At 54.5% G+C, this 14,846-nt stretch overlaps 1 protein-coding gene across 3 annotated transcripts; it reads right to left on the reverse strand.

Moving 5' to 3' along the window:
* Positions 1-591: 591 nt before the first annotated feature.
* Positions 592-11,863, reverse strand: Fam3a (family with sequence similarity 3, member A). Of its 3 annotated transcripts, none has more exons than XM_005414207.2 (10): positions 11,722-11,863; positions 11,420-11,492; positions 9,862-9,975; positions 9,451-9,474; positions 7,437-7,560; positions 7,288-7,346; positions 6,739-6,789; positions 6,457-6,541; positions 6,247-6,373; positions 592-983 (listed from the first exon to the last, which is right to left on the reverse strand). In XM_005414207.2, the coding sequence occupies exons 2-10, from the start codon at positions 11,430-11,432 to the stop codon at positions 837-839; spliced, it is 744 nt and encodes a 247-aa protein (XP_005414264.1). In that variant the 5' UTR covers positions 11,433-11,492; positions 11,722-11,863; the 3' UTR covers positions 592-836. The 3 variants fall into 3 exon arrangements, 2 of the variants coding, with proteins under 2 accessions (XP_005414264.1, XP_013365170.1); XR_001232481.1 differs by adding an exon at positions 5,214-5,382 and having other exon boundaries at positions 898-983; positions 11,420-11,863; XM_013509716.1 differs by lacking the exon at positions 592-983 and adding an exon at positions 4,664-5,382 and having other exon boundaries at positions 11,420-11,863.
* Positions 11,864-14,846: the final 2,983 nt, after the last annotated feature.

Below are 14,846 nucleotides of genomic sequence, written 5' to 3' on the forward strand. Positions count from 1 at the left end.
GGGACAAAGTCATTTTGGCCAAAGCTCTCCTGCTACTGCTTCCTGCTGCTATTTGGAAACCTGGGACCAGTGATGCCACACCTGGGCTCCTAAGCCCCCTCTGGGAATCCATTTGACTAAAACATTAACCCCAGCCAGAAAAACTTTACCTGGTACTCCCGGAAGATCCATCTTAGTCAGACCCAGACCTACCCCCACTGTATGTCTGCAAGCTCAAGCCACAGTGCTGGCACCCATGTCCCTGTAGCCAGTTCAGGCTTCAGCATCTGTATCACCAACCCAACCTCCACCCAACATACAGATAGATTTCACTAAAGTAAAGCCTTATAAGAATTAACAGATATCTATTGGTGCTTAAATACACCTACTCAGGCTGGCCCAAAACATGCCTATCCACACTGAAAAGGGCAATAAAAGTTTGCAGAGTCCTTCTCTTAAAAAATCATCCCTAGATGTGGCTAACCCTTGATCACTGGCAGTGACAACAGGCCTGCATTTATAGCAGAGATAACTAAATAAAAATTACATGCAGTCTATAGGCCACAAACCTCTAAAAAGTTAAAAAATAAAACATAACCCTATAGGAACAGCTTGTAACCAGCTCCATAAAGTTTAATTAAAAGACCAGCTATACCTGTAGACACTCCACACACATATAACCCAGATGCATATTAACTATCTCTGTAAGTTTCAGACATCCAGCCTTACATCTGCTGGAGAGTTTACATGGATAGCTCCTCCAGAGCTCACTCTGAAGAGACAAGGCACTCAAAGCCCTGCTCTGGTCACTCTGGATGCTGACCAGATCACACACAGCTGAAGCCTGAGTACACTGTTCATAGGATTGCTCCATACCTCAATACATTACTCCTCTTGATTTTTGTGCTTTTCAGGCTGCTTATAGCCCCAATGTTATTGCTTCTAGTTGGGCCTTGTCTCAGAAGATCACATGTAACATACCCAGCAAAGATCTTCCTGGAAAACTAGAAGAAAGGGAAAATATAGTGGAAGATGCCCCGTCCCGCCCCCCCCTCCCCGCCCAGCCAGTATACTTCAGTTGGTCAGTTGCCCAGGTAATAGTTCGGGTTACAGTTCTGGTTGCTCCTGTCTCTTTAGAAACAGCTGGTCACTATGATGCACATTGTATAAACCAATCCCCAATTGACAAGCCGTTCTGCCTCTGTACTTCCTGCTTGCTTATCCCATATAAGCCCTAGACCACTAGAGATCAGGGCCTGTTATTTTAGGAATGATCCTGATCAGTACCCATCAATGTAAAATACATCTGCCTCCAAATCCTAAGTGTCATTTCAGTGTTTCTGTCACTGCCAAGAGGAAAAATTCAAAAGGGATTGGGGGAAAATAGAGAAATAGAAGAGGAAGAATTTAGAAGCAAGGCTGAAGGACAAAAGAAGATCATGCAAACTTTGGCAAAGTGGTGACGAAAACAGGAGGGAAAGAGAAGGAAGAAATAAGAAGAACAGAAGAGAATAGCAGCAGCAACAACAAGAAAACTAGAAACAATATTCACATTCATATAAAAACAAGAACAATAAAGAAAAAAGAAGACAAAAACAAAGACAAAAAAAAAAAAAAAAAGAAAAGGTGGGGAGAAAAGGAGAAAAACAAGAAAAGAAAAAGGTCCACTTTAGTGTGTGTCTCTGCCATCAATGATAGAGAGTGGCAGACAGAGCCCAGACCCATGTTGATTAATTCCAGCAAGCCAGCTGTAGATTTATGACAGGGGAGTGTACAATCCCAGCAATCCTGCTCCTTTAGTTCCACTAAAGTTCGGGTTGGTTTCTGGTTGTGAGGCTGGAACCCGATCTATTCAGCCTGCAACCCTCCATGTGCCTCCTATCAGCTTGAACTCTGCTCCCTGCGGGCTTGAACTGGGCTCCTTACCTCCGCTGATTTGAACTGGGTTCTGCCTTCCCTTGACACTGGGAGCCACTAGATGGAGCCAGCCCACAGCTGCTGAGCTTTCCAAGATGGCCACCGGCCAATCACCCCCTCCTAGGTGCTGTCTGAACCTGAATAACTCAGCAGCCACTGCAGTCCTCAGTGTCCACCACTCCATTCCACTGGTGCATTCCTCTGTGGAGGCCTCTGAGGTCGCCACCAGTCACCATGCATCTGCAGGGTCTAGCTGCCCCTCCCACGCAGCGAGTCAGGGCTCAGGGCGAAAGCACTGCTTGTCATCTCTCTCTCTGCTCTCCCTGTGGGTTTCATTTCTTACTTCAGATCCTTCTCTCCTTCACATTGCTATATTCCAGTGTCTGGACACCACATGTCAGAGAGGCTGTTTCTCTGCTGTTCACCACACTGCCATCTTCCCAGAAATCTTTTAAAAGCTTTTTGAGATAGGGTCTCACTATGTAGTTCAAGCTGACCTTGAACTCACTATATATGTAGCCCAGGCTGGCCTCGAACTTCATGATGGTCCTGACAGGCGTGCACCACCACACCTGGTAATTCTGGTGGCTTTGTCAGCAGGAAAAGGCAAGGGAGTGTTTGTAGTCGACTTAGGGGATTAGTAATGTACCCTCTGGAGAACAAGGAACAGATCTACAGATCAGGCAAGGATATCTCACTCCCAAGAAGTCACGTGGTCTGTGAAAACAGGTGGAGCAAGGGGCAGCAGCAGCTAGGTGACCTCTGGCATTGAGAAAGGGATGGACAGAGCCATATGGCCCCGAAGGCAAGTTGGTCCCCTGGGACTGTACTGAACTCTGGGGAGGCAGGAGCACGTTTCTGCGGGAGCCGCTACAGTGGGACTTCCACCATGGACCCCCCACTCCTAGGGGCAGACAGCATACTGGGAAACCACAGCAAGAGCAGGAAAGCAGAGCCACAGAATGGTGAGAACCCATGTCCTACAACATTATGGAGCTAGAACCACCCTTGGCCTTGGGGTCTGTTACAGGAACAGTAAAGCCCACTCCCTTTTTTTGGTAGTTGTTGGATTTTGAGACAGGGTCTTGCTATGTAGTCCAGGCTGGCCTTGAACTCCACATAAGCCATGTGGCCCAAACCATCAGTGATCCTCCTGCCTCAGCCTTCAGAGTGCTGGGACAACAGACGTGCAGCAAAACGCCCGGCCATGGCCTCCTTTTCTTATGCCCATTTCCCTTTGGGTTCTGGCACTTGTACCTCAAGGCGTGCTAAGTGCTCAGTGACCCAAGACAGGCTGGGACAAGCGGGGGATGAAGCTGCCTGCCTGTTTTGTACGACACTGGCGACCCCCAGTAGGGCAGGGCTAGCACCATCGCTCTCTCATACCTCCCTAGTGTACAGCACAATGGCTAGCCCAACGCAGGCACCCGGGGACGTTCGCTGGCCACATGTGCCAGTGGAGGAAGGCTGGACACTCACAGCAATTGTTTGGGCTGTCCAGCGGGGCCTTGTACTGCAGCCTGGTGAGGTCCAGTTCACCTGGCACCAAGCTGCCAACCTGTGTGCTCCGGTTTCTACCTAGGTGTCCCAAGCCTGTGCACTCACAGGGAGCCTTCCAAAGGTAAAGACTGGGTCACCTGGCTCCTACGCTGTTAGGAAGGGCGGGCCTAGTTGGAAGAGTGGTTGCCTGCAGGGCACCTCTGCTTCCTGGCAGTCCTGCGCTGAACAAGGTGGAACCCTCCTCACCCAGCTTCTCACACCCCAGCTCCGTGGCAACTCTGAAGCTCCCCAGGGTCAACTTCTGTGCAACAGGGACAATGGCCTGACAGCTGGGGTTGTGTGAGCTGTGGAGGCAACTTGTGTGTAACTGGTACTGATGGAGAACAAAGCCAATTCACTTCAACACGGGTGGGGGAGTGGTGTGTGCAGCTCAGAGGACACTGGCCGCACATCAGCCAGCAAGCCAGGTAAAGGGTGCGAGGGAGTTGATTATGTTGTTCTCTCCAGTCCAGAGATGAGGGATTCTAAATAGGGAGATTTATGAATGTGGATGCACTGGATACTTCAATAGTGGATGGACGTCACTACACCATTTAGTCAGAACTCAGAGCCTACAACCCGAAACTAGGAGCTTTGTTCTTGCTCAGTTTTGCTATGACCATAAACTGGCTTGGAAAAGAGCAAGTCTCTGGAAGGCACCAGCTCAGGGCTGAGCCCTCCTCACTTCCTGGGCTTCATTTTCTTTTCCTCTTTTGTGGGGGCGGTACTGGGTAAGCTACAGCCTCACACATGCCAGGCAAGCACGTCCCACTGAGCTGCCCCCCAGCCCCTCCGGCCTGATCTTGGCAGTCCTGGCATCTGAGCCACTCACTCCCTAGTGGGCGTCTACCTTGACACGTGCTTGCCCCCAGAATACATTCATCTTTGTTTTTTGAGACAAAGTCTTGCTATGTAGTCCAGGCTGCCCTTGGAACTCATGGTGATCCTCCTGCCCCAGCCTCCCGAGTGCTGGGATGACAGGTGTGTGCCACAACGCCCGGCTTTACTTTTGTTTCTTGAGGTTTACTTTTCCAGGGCTGGGAACACTTCTGCTGTTCCACAGCAGGACTCCTAAGGCCATCAGCACTGCCACTGTCACCTCTGGGATGCCCGCAGTGCCCTGATTGCTCCCATTTGGGAAACCACCTTCTCTCCTCCATCTACACCCAGATATTTCTGCACCCTCTGTTTTGTTTATTTATTTATTTATGGTCTTTTGAGACAGGGTCTCACTATGTAGTCCAGGCTGGCCTTGAACTTGAGGGAATCCTCCTGCCTCAGCCTCCCCAGTGCTGGGCTGACAGACCAGCGCCATCACACCCGGCTGTACCCACAGTTTTACTTCCTGTCCCAGTCTTTGCAGGTCACACACGTCCCAGTCCCGGCTTTGAGTGGTGCCATCTGGGGCCAGTTTTGGTCAGCACTGGTCCCCATTACTGTGGGGTATGGGTACAAGGCTTGGGGACACAGGCTGTCTGCTCAGCTTCCTGACTTTGCTGTGGACCACAGGTTCTTTAAGAGGCCACCTGGTGGGCAACCCCCTATGCTGTACGCCGTTGCCATCTACTATGCCAGAGACTGCTCCAGGGCCCCTTCTGCTGCAGGTGGGGCGGGGATGCTGCCCTGGATGGCACTGTCCTGTGAGAGGCCACCACCTACCAGGCGGCTGCCCTAGTGACAGGGGCAGGCACCCAGGGCCCTTGCAGCTGGGCCCTCACGTGGAGGGGGAAGGTTGGGAGGGACAGGCCTCGAGGACAGCTTCGGGAGGACAGAGGTACCTGGGCTCCCATGCCAAGTGCACCTGGAAGGCGTGTGGTTGCGCCAGAGCCCCGGCTGGGCCAGGCTCCCGCGCTAGCTGGCCGCACTGCGCCGCGGGATGCAGCCCTCCATCTCCAGGGCCTCAGGCCAGCCCTCGTACTTGTTGGTGTGCTTGCTGTTCTTCATGTGCTGTGGGGATGGGACAGGGACAGGGACAGCCTGTGTGCAGGCTCCTGGGCTGGCACCACCAGGGAGGGAACAGTGCAGGGGGAGGGAGGATGGTTCCCGCTACTGGGGGAACAGGCGCCTGCAGAATAAGGCCTGAGGCAGCGCAGCTCACGCCTGCCTGCCTGCCTTTTTTTTTGGCTTTTTGAGACAGGGTCTCATAGCCCAGGCTGGCCTCTGACTCATGGCAATCCTTCTGCCTCAGCCTCTCGAGTGCTGGGATGACAGGCACGCACCACCTTGCCCAGCTCTTCAAGCTGCTTTTTCTATCAGCCACAGTCTTCTAGAAATGTGTTCATGCAGAGTGGGCAGCAGGATTTGGGAGCACTGTGGCTTGGCCTGGGTCAAGAGCCCCCCCAAAATGAGGCTGGTCCCTGGGGCTCCCCTGCTCCTTAGCCCAAGCACAGGGCCTGACATGCACGACCCCGGAGGGCAGAGGGCACAGCACAGTGAGAACAAGGACCCCAGGGCTTCAGAGGACTCAGGTGGGCTTGAGCGTCTTGGAGACACTGGGGAGGACAGTTTCTTGGTTGTGACTTTACCAGTGCGCAAACTTTGCCACTTCAAGACCCTTTAGAAGCTGAGTCTGGTGGCAAAGGCCTGTCATCCCAGCCTTTGGGAGGCTGAGACAGGAGAACCACGTGAGTTCAAGGCCAGCCTCGACTGCACAGTGAGACCCTGACTCAAAAAAACAAACAAAAAAAACCCCAACAAAACAAACAAACAAAGAAAACGAAAGACCCTCTAGGGTCAAACACATTAGAGAAGCTAAACGCTACTGTGGACAAAAGGGGCAGCTGGGAGGCATGGGCAGGGGTGCTGCTGTACCTGCTCGAAGGGACTCTTGTTCTGCACACCCTTGGCCCCCACGAACACCCAGCTGTCACGGAAGGCCAGCTCCTTGGCGTTCTTGCTACCCAGTTCACCGAACAGCTTCCTGGTCTCCTCATTCATCCTGCCACACAGCCAGAAGACAGGTGAGCCCGGGCTGCTGCTGCTGCAGGGGCAAGGCTTAGGCTCCCCTGGGCACTCACTTACTTGGTAGCTGGGTCATCATAGGATGCCACAAACACCAGGGTACCTTCATGCAGTGGCCGGATGAACTTCAGCAGGTCGTTGACGTCTGGGGATGTGTGTGGCACACAGAACATGGGGCTTTAGGCCACCAGTGTGGCCCTCCCCCACACGCCCTCACCCCCATCGAGGAAAAGCCCTAGCAAGGGACAAAGTGGCAAAAAGCATGGCCTGTGTCCTGGCTGGTGACTCCTCCCACATCCCAAGCCCAGGCCACAGAGGGTGGAAGGTGCCGGCTATACTCACCTCCAGCCCACATGTCAAAGGCCCGGGCCTCGATGAGCTCGCCGCTCACCCCTGCATCAAGAGGAAGAAGGGGGACCTTTTGGTGACCAAGGTGCCATTCACACCACCCAATCAGGAGCACAGGTAGCAGCTGGCTGCAACTCTTCCAAAAGCTTCTTTTACTGTTTTATTTTTGGCTTTGTGAGACAGGGTAGCACTGTGCAGTCCACACTGGCCTTGGACTCACTACGTAGCCCAGGCTGACCTCGAACTCATGGCAATCCTCCTGCCTCAGCCTCCTGAGTGCTAGGGTAACAGGTGTGTACCACTGCGATCAGCTTCCAGAGATTTGCAAACAGCCCCTTCCCCATTTTTGTTCAGACAGCCATAGCCCGCCCAAAGCCGCAGAGCCGATGTTCATGTGGGGCCTGCATGTGGCTGCCTGCTTTGTCCACAGGTTGCCTCCACTGGGCCCTTCCAATAGCCCTGGGAGCTCCTGGAGGGGCGTCTGGCAAACGCAGCAGCTGCGTGGGGATGAGGAAGGAGGGGCGGCATGGTGCGGGGACTCACCGTTCACCAGGGCAATGTTCAGTCCACGGCCCACGTTGTCCTTCACACTACTCATGAGCCTGGCGGAGGACAGAGGCCACCATAGTCACATGGGCTCTCTCCTACTCAGAACCCCGCCCCGCCTCTTGCCCTGTGGGCCCCGAGCTCACATCCTGTCCTCCAGGCAGATCTTGGGCCCGATGACGTTGGCAGCGCCACTGACCACGCGGAAGGCAAGGTGCTCCTCAGGACATGGCTGGGGCAGGCCGCACTTGTACTTTCTGGCGCGTGGTTCTGAGCAAGGACAAAGGCATGACCCAGTGACCTGGCTCCAGAGTCACTTGAGCTCCATGGGAGAGGGCAGGGACAGGCACCCACAGGGCAGGGAGCCAGTGCGGGAGAGTGTGGCTCTGGGCAAGGCAAGGAACAGTTCAATGGACGCTGTTTTGCTAACCAGGTGACAACGATCCAGAGGGCCAAGGGCTGGCCACAGCCCGTGGACAGCCAAGAACAAAATGGGCAGAGGAAACCAGGCTTGGAGCCCAAAGATACAGAGGCTCCCAGGTCCCCAAGTCCCCGCAGTGAGGGTGACAGTTGGAGGATGGACTCTGCTGTGCTTTGAACTGCATCTCCACAAAAGGTATGATGGAAGTGAGGCATGGTGCGCACACCTCTAATCCCAGCACTCGGCAGCCCGACGCAGGAAGATGGTTGGGAGTTTGAGGCCAGCCTGGGTTACATAGGGAGACTCTGCCTCAAAACACCAAGAACAACACAAGAAGATACACTGGAACCCTAACTCCCAGCACCTCAGAATATGGCCTTGTTTGGAAACAGGGTCTCTGCAAATGGATTAGTAGAGACGAGGTCATACTGCAGCAGGCTGAGGCCCTGTAAAGGCAGAAGTGACAAAGAAGGAGGTGGCCGTGTGACAGGGAGGTGGAGATCAGTGCGATGCAGTCATAAGCCTCAGCGCACTGAGGCAGGCTTCCAGGACCTGCATCAGACCAAAGCCCATTCCCCTGGAGCTTTAGACGGACAGAGCACCCCCTGCCGACCCCTCCACCTCACACTTCTGCCCTCCAGAACTGTGCAAAAGGGAACATGCTGTTCTGCCACACATACGCTGGGTCTTTGTTACAACAGCCCCAGGACACTGACATCCGTTTTGGTGTCAGGAAGGAGGGTGCTTCTCCATGGCTATGGCTTTGGGCTGGGTAATGGGCAGAGGCTATAGTGTCTTCAGGTGCACGGCAGAAAGGGCCTGCATTGCCTTTAAGAGAGAGTTGGTAGAAATATGCACAGTAGCCGGGCATGGTGGTACACCCCTGTAATCCCAGCACTCAGGAGGCCGAGGCTGGAAGATCCTGAGGTTAAGGGCAGCCTGGGCTACAACAGCGAATCCCAAGCCAGCCTGGACGACAGAACAAGACCCTGTCTGAAAAAAGAAAACAAAACAATTGGGTACAGGGGCTTGGGAAACTGAGGTAGGAGGTCTGCAAGTTTGAGTCCAGGGGCTGGAGATTTAGCTCAGTGGCACAGCACCTGCCTGGCAAGTGCAAGGTCGTGAGTTCGATTCCCGGTACCGGAAAAAAACCAAAACCAAAACCAAAACCAAACAAAACAAAAAGTTTGAGTCCAGCTTAGAAAGACCATGTCTCAAAATAAAGAATAAAGCTGGGCATGGCGGTACATGCCTATAATCCCAGGACTCGGGAGGCTGAGGTAGGAGAATTGCTGTGACTTTCAAGCCAGCCTGGGCTACATAGAAACAAACAAACAAACAAATAAGGCTGTGGGTGTAGCTCAGTGCCAAGGCCTGGATTCCATTCCCAGACTCCCAGAATGAGAGAGAGAGAGAAAGAGAGACAGAGACAGAGACAGAAAATACCCTCTAGTAGGAAGGCAAGCAAGGGTGTGGCCAGGCAAGGATTTGTTAAAGAGGTGAGTTCCTACTAGCTGGGGAAGGGGTTAGTGCCCTCCCCTCCCAATCCTTCCTTCTGCACTGGCAATCTTCAGCCTCCTGCTGCCCCCACCCCCTCCCCGTATTCTGCATTGTATTCTGCATTGTGATAGCCGTGGTGGCGGAGAGCTGGGAGTGGCCGCTGTGCTGGGGAAGATGGGGAAAGAACTGCCAACCTGAGGACCACGCAAGGGAGGAGTGGGTTGGGGACAGATCCTCACCTGCAGTCACAGAGCTCTCTGGGCCTGTGGGACAAGAGTAGTTTTTGTTAGCGTGGTGGCCTCGAGGCCAGGCCTCACTGCAAGTCTAAGTGACTCAGAAGTGAAACTGAATATCCCTTTCTTCTCCCGGAAAGGAGGAGATTAGAGCCATAGAGTACTTTGGGAACCTGGCCCCAGTCACTGGGTGAAGAGGCACCTCCTCACATGAACGTCCTGTGGAGAGCCTGTGGGGTGCCTTGCAGGACCCCACTGACATCCCCTCAGCATGGGACTGGAACTCGAGGTGTTGCTTGTTAAGGTGTCCCACCTGCTTGGCAGGGGGAAGGTGGCACTCGGTGCCAGGAGATAGGTGGAGTACAGCCTGCCAGGGAAGGGACCCGCACCCGGGGACCCCCGAGGGCTCACACTCACTGGTGAAGAGATGCTGGATTCGAGGAAAGCCACCACCAGGCCCACCCAGGAGGATGCTGATGACGATCCAGGTGAGACCCACGGCAACGACGAGGACCACGATGCGGAGGGGCCCTGGGACGGGACAGACGCGGGCAGGCTGGCCTCAGCCACCAGGGAACCCAAAAGGGACCCCTGCCTCTCGGACTGGCTCTGCCCTTCCTCTTGGGAAGCAGGAGCCAGGGGATGGGCATGTGGGGGCCTCGTGCCATCCACCGGGCTCCAGCAGGGAGACCCCACCTGCCCGGCAGGTGGGAGGCAGAAGCGGAGTCCAAGCCTCAGGGTTGCCTGTCCATTCTCTTTTCACTGGCTGCTGGGAAGGGCCTTTCGGGACTGCTGGCCCGGAAAGGAGCCGCATCCTCCACCGGGGCACCACCACCTCCTGGGCCCTGGGCCTGGCAGCATTATCTGTGTCCCAGCTACCACCCACTCCCCTTCCCTCAGGTGAGGATGGGGAGCCCAGTCCCTCACCTGCCACCATCCGGGGCCTGCACTCCCCTCCCTCCCTGGTTTCCAGCAGTGCAGACCCTGCTCTCCATCCTGCTCTGTCTCCTGAGTTGTCAAATTGCCGTCTTAAGCAGGCAGAGCTGGGAAGCACTCCTCCCAGGCCACATCCCACTCTCTCTTCAACTTCTTCTGCACTCAGGCTCTTCCGAAGTCTTCTACACTTGCCCGTGCCGCCGCCTCACCTCCCACCCTCGCCCCAACCTGTTCCAACCCAGTGTTGCCCCCGTCACTCCGAACAAACAGCTTGGGGCCAAGGCCAGCTCTGATCTTCGTGGTGTCACATTCTGGTCACCTGTGGGCTCTCATCCTGCTTGACCTCTCAGTGGGCAGCCCACGCCCTTCTCCTAATAAGTCTTTCACTACTGGCCTCCAGGATAGCACGCTGTCCCCACCTGATGTCTCTGGACAGAGCATGGCTTGATGATCTACTCCCTGCCTAAGAGCTGGACAGAAGCAGGCTCGTTATGGTGCCCTTTTCTGGTGACTGCATCCACCTAGGCTGGCATACAACACCATGGAGCAATGACTCATTGTTTTCTCCCTCCAGCCCTGGCCTCTATAGCACCTACACCCCCAGGGTTTCTCACGTCCCAGTGCCACTCGGACCCGGATATGGGTCAAGCTGCTCCCCTAGCAGGTCTGCACTCCAAGTCTGGGTCCCGCTTTCCACCTCAGCCCTCCACCTGTCCCTCCAGAAGGCAACAGCGACACCCGAGCTGCCCTCAGCTAGCATCCAGCCCCTGCCTTTCCACACCTCCCCAGCTGCCAGGCCTCCCGGGGCCTCTGTCATACCTCATTCGCCAAGAAGCAGTCCACCGGCTCTAAGCTGGTTGGGCTTGGCCACCCTCATCCTCATCTCACGATATGGGAAGCTGAAGTGCCCAGGGGTGAAAGGATTTGCTCAAGGTCACAGAGTGAGTGAGTGTGCAAAGCCAGCGGCTTGCCCGGGCCCCTCTTGACACAAAGCTGGGACACCTGGGCCTCCTTCCCGTGCGCTGTGGAAGCCACCCACCTGCCAACCTCATGTCCACGTCTCCCGCTGCGCTGGGACCACCGGTGGGTGCACAGTTTGGGGACCGTGCGCTCTGAGGGGGACGAAGCAGAAGAACAGGTTTGGGTGGGGTCGGGGGCAGCTTGAGCTGGGCCCCTGCGCGGGGCGGGCACGATCAGTACTACTTGTTTCTCCAAGCACTCGGGAAGCAGGCGGCTCACGATGGGGCCGACGAAGCCTCCAGGACTGGGCTATGGAGTGGTTCTCCCGTGCTCGGGTCACTCCCGAGGCTGACAAGGGCAGCTGGGCTGACGGGGACTTGCCTGGCCGTGAGACGAGGGCTTAGCAGGGGGATGCTTGGCAGGCCAGCCGCCCTCAGGCCAGCGAGGGGAGGTGAGCGCGCCGCGCAGAAGAGCCCGGCAGGCCCAGCAATGGCGGCCCAGGGAGGGTCCGCGGCTCCCCGGCCCCGCCCCGCCCCGCCCCGCCCCGCCGGGGGAGGAGCCTAAACCGGCCCCGCCTCTACCATGCGTCAGCCAGTTGGCGTCGTGAAGTGGGCGGGGCCCTCATCGGGCCCGCCCCCACCTGGAGCGTATCCCGCCCCGGAAGTAGCCCTCAGGCTCTTCTCGGGTCGAAGAGCTTCATTTCCAGGCTTTGTTTTTGAGGTCGGGTACTGTGGGCGGGGGAGGCGGGACATCTGGGCAGTAAAGAGGAATCCTGAATTGCTGTAAGCGCCACTTAGGAACGGGGGAGGTTCAGGTGGGGAAGGCCGCAGAACCCGAGGGGCTAGGGTCAAGCAGGGTGAACCTGGGCCACCTTCCTTCCCAGGGTGTGTTCTGTCCAGAAGCTGCACACGTGAAAGCCCTCGCCTGCCCCTCTGGCCTGAGTTCTCGCCCCCTTGTGCCCCTGACCGCCTGGGCCATCTCTGTCCTTTGACTTCACGATCGCAGTTACAGCCACTTCTGTCCCCCAAGGTAATCCAGAACATTGGGGACACAGCACAGCGCCTCGAGCAGGTGCACACAGCACTCACACGCAGTCCTCTTACAGTGCAGTCAGGCTTGGGTTCGGTCACCGAATTTGGAGGCCTGTTAGGTATCTGTGGTGCCAAACCGTGGGTACTGTACCCTCCTTCACAGGGCCCAGTACAAGAACCCCCTGGGTCCTCACACGCATACCTGGTGGTCCTGGCATCTGCCACACAGGCCATTCCTGGGGGATGCTGTTTATGCCTTGCTTGGAGCAGGCAGTGAAAGCTTGCCTCAGCGAGGTCCCGAGAGTGCCAGGGAGCCCCTGCCTTCCCTAGGGAAGCCACACAAGCTGTGGGCCAGAGGCCTGGGAAAAATAACTGCATTCTACAGAAAATCAAGTTTGGAAAACTTTTTTTTTTTTTCTGGTACCGGGAATTGAACTCAGGACCTTGCGCTTGCCAGGCAGGCGCTTGTGCCGCTGAGTTATATCCCTGGCCCTAAGTTTGGTAATGTTGATCTTGAAAGGAATTTGGGGAAGATGTTTCATTTTGTTTTTAATCAACAGCACTGGTTACTTAGAATAAATAAAAGCTTGCTGTAGTTGCTTCCTTTATCCTTTATCAGAAACAGGCGTGCACCGCTGTGCCTCACTTTCTGCTATTTTTAATTAACACATTTGTGCGGGGTACTGTAATGCATGCATGCCTCTAATCCCAGCACTCTAGGAGGCTGAGGCAGGAGGACTGCAACTTCAATCTCAGCCTGGGCAATTTAGTAAGACCCTGTCTCAAAATACAAGGTAAAGAGAGCTGGGGATGTAGCTCAGTCCCCACTTGAGGGGCTGGCCAACTATACCAAGCAGGGTGGGGCCCACTGGGATGGGGTCTCATGACTGACTAATGGTCAGGTAATTTCTTTATGGCTCGCTCCAAAAGAGGTAGGAGAAGCTTAATCTCTTCAGAGGTTATGGTTGGCTTTGGGAAGAAGAATTTGTGTGATCTTGGTAGAGGAAAAGAAATACCAGGATTTTTTCCGGTTTTTTTCCTTGGTGTTCTAGATTGAATGTAGGGCTTTACACTGAGCTACATCCTCAGCTTTTCTTTGTTCTTTTTAAATTTTGAGACAGGGTCTCACTAAGTCACTAAATTATTCAGGCTGGGCTCGAATTTAGGATCCTCTTGCCTCAGCTTCTCAGAGTGCTAGGATTATAGGTGTGCACCACCACGCCCAGCTGCCTTCTTATTTGTTTGTTTGTTTTGGTGTTTTGAGACAGGGTCTCTATTTATTTACTTACTTACTTACTATTTATTTGAGACAGAGTCTTACTATGTAGCTCAGGCTGGCCTTGAATTCACTATTTAGCCCAGGCTGGCCTCAAACTCATGGCGATCCGCATGCCTCAGCCTTCTGAGTTCCGGGATGACAGGCGTGCACTGCTGTGCCTCACTTTCTGCTATTTTTATTTAATGCATTCTTCTGAACCATTTTCTAGTTTCAGATAGAACAGGAACCCTCATGGGGAGAAGAGATGGATAAAATTCTTGGCCTTGAACCCATAACCTCTGACCTGGGGAAGGTGTAATGATTCCCCTGGCCTCCCCTTCCAGCAATGGGTGGAATGTGTATCTCTGTAAACCTTGACTCTTTTTTTTTTTCTGGTACCGGGAATTGAACTCACAACCTCGCACTTGCCGGGCAGGCACTGTGCCGCTGAGCTAAATCCCCAGCCCCCCGTAAACCTTGACTCTTATCATCAAAGGATTGGGTCACTGTAAGGAGCAGAGTGGTACCATGAGGTCTCCGAGGACTAACTGGCCACTGATCTGTACCTTTCATGAGGAAGAAATTACTTTGAAAAACCAATCTTAGCCAGGTGTAGTGCTGCATTCCTGCTGTCCCAGCATTCTAGGAGGCTGACTCAGGAGGATCTCAAATTTAAGCCCAGTCTGGCAACTTAGTGACTTTCCCACCCCAGGAACCCTATGCAAGTGGGCCCTCTCTTTGTTGGTGGGGGGCTGTCTCTCTTTTTTTTTTGTCATTTTGAGGCACAGTCTCACTATGCAGTTCAGGCTGGCTTTGAGCTCACTTTGTAGCTCAGGCTGGTGTTGAACTCATAACAATCCTCCTGCGTCAGCCTCCCAAGTGCTGGGATTACAGGAGTGTGCCACCACACCCGGCTCACTTTTCATTTCTGAAACACAAGTTCCCCTGAGTGCAGTCTTGTAGCTCATGAATGCTCTCTTAGGCATTCCCTAACTGGCCATTAAGCCAGTCCAGCTGTCACTCCAAGGGGATCTGGAGACCTCAGCTCAGTCAGTGGTGTAGATTCTGAGTCCTGGCACACTGGTTGGTTTATTAGGCAGAGATGCTCTGGGTGTGGGCTTGGGGAGCCCTCATTGGTCTTGGAGGAAGTGGGTGGCCCAAGATGTTTTCCTAAAAACTCTTTGAGTCCTTTTTCCTCTGTCTTAAGCTCAGGTGGT

This window comes from Chinchilla lanigera, unplaced genomic scaffold (genome assembly GCF_000276665.1).
Source record: "Chinchilla lanigera isolate Chin_1 unplaced genomic scaffold, ChiLan1.0 scaffold00179, whole genome shotgun sequence".
Taxonomy (NCBI): Eukaryota; Metazoa; Chordata; class Mammalia; order Rodentia; family Chinchillidae; genus Chinchilla; species Chinchilla lanigera.

Bases quoted from the DNA above. Each gene is read 5' to 3' on its own strand.
- Fam3a (XM_005414207.2), bottom strand. The intron at 9,475-9,861 runs GTGAGTGTGAGC...CTTGTCCCACAG, and splicing joins AATCCAGCATCTCTTCACCA to GCCCAGAGAGCTCTGTGACT. The intron at 7,347-7,436 runs GTGAGCTCGGGG...GTCCTCCGCCAG, and splicing joins ATCTGCCTGGAGGACAGGAT to GCTCATGAGTAGTGTGAAGG.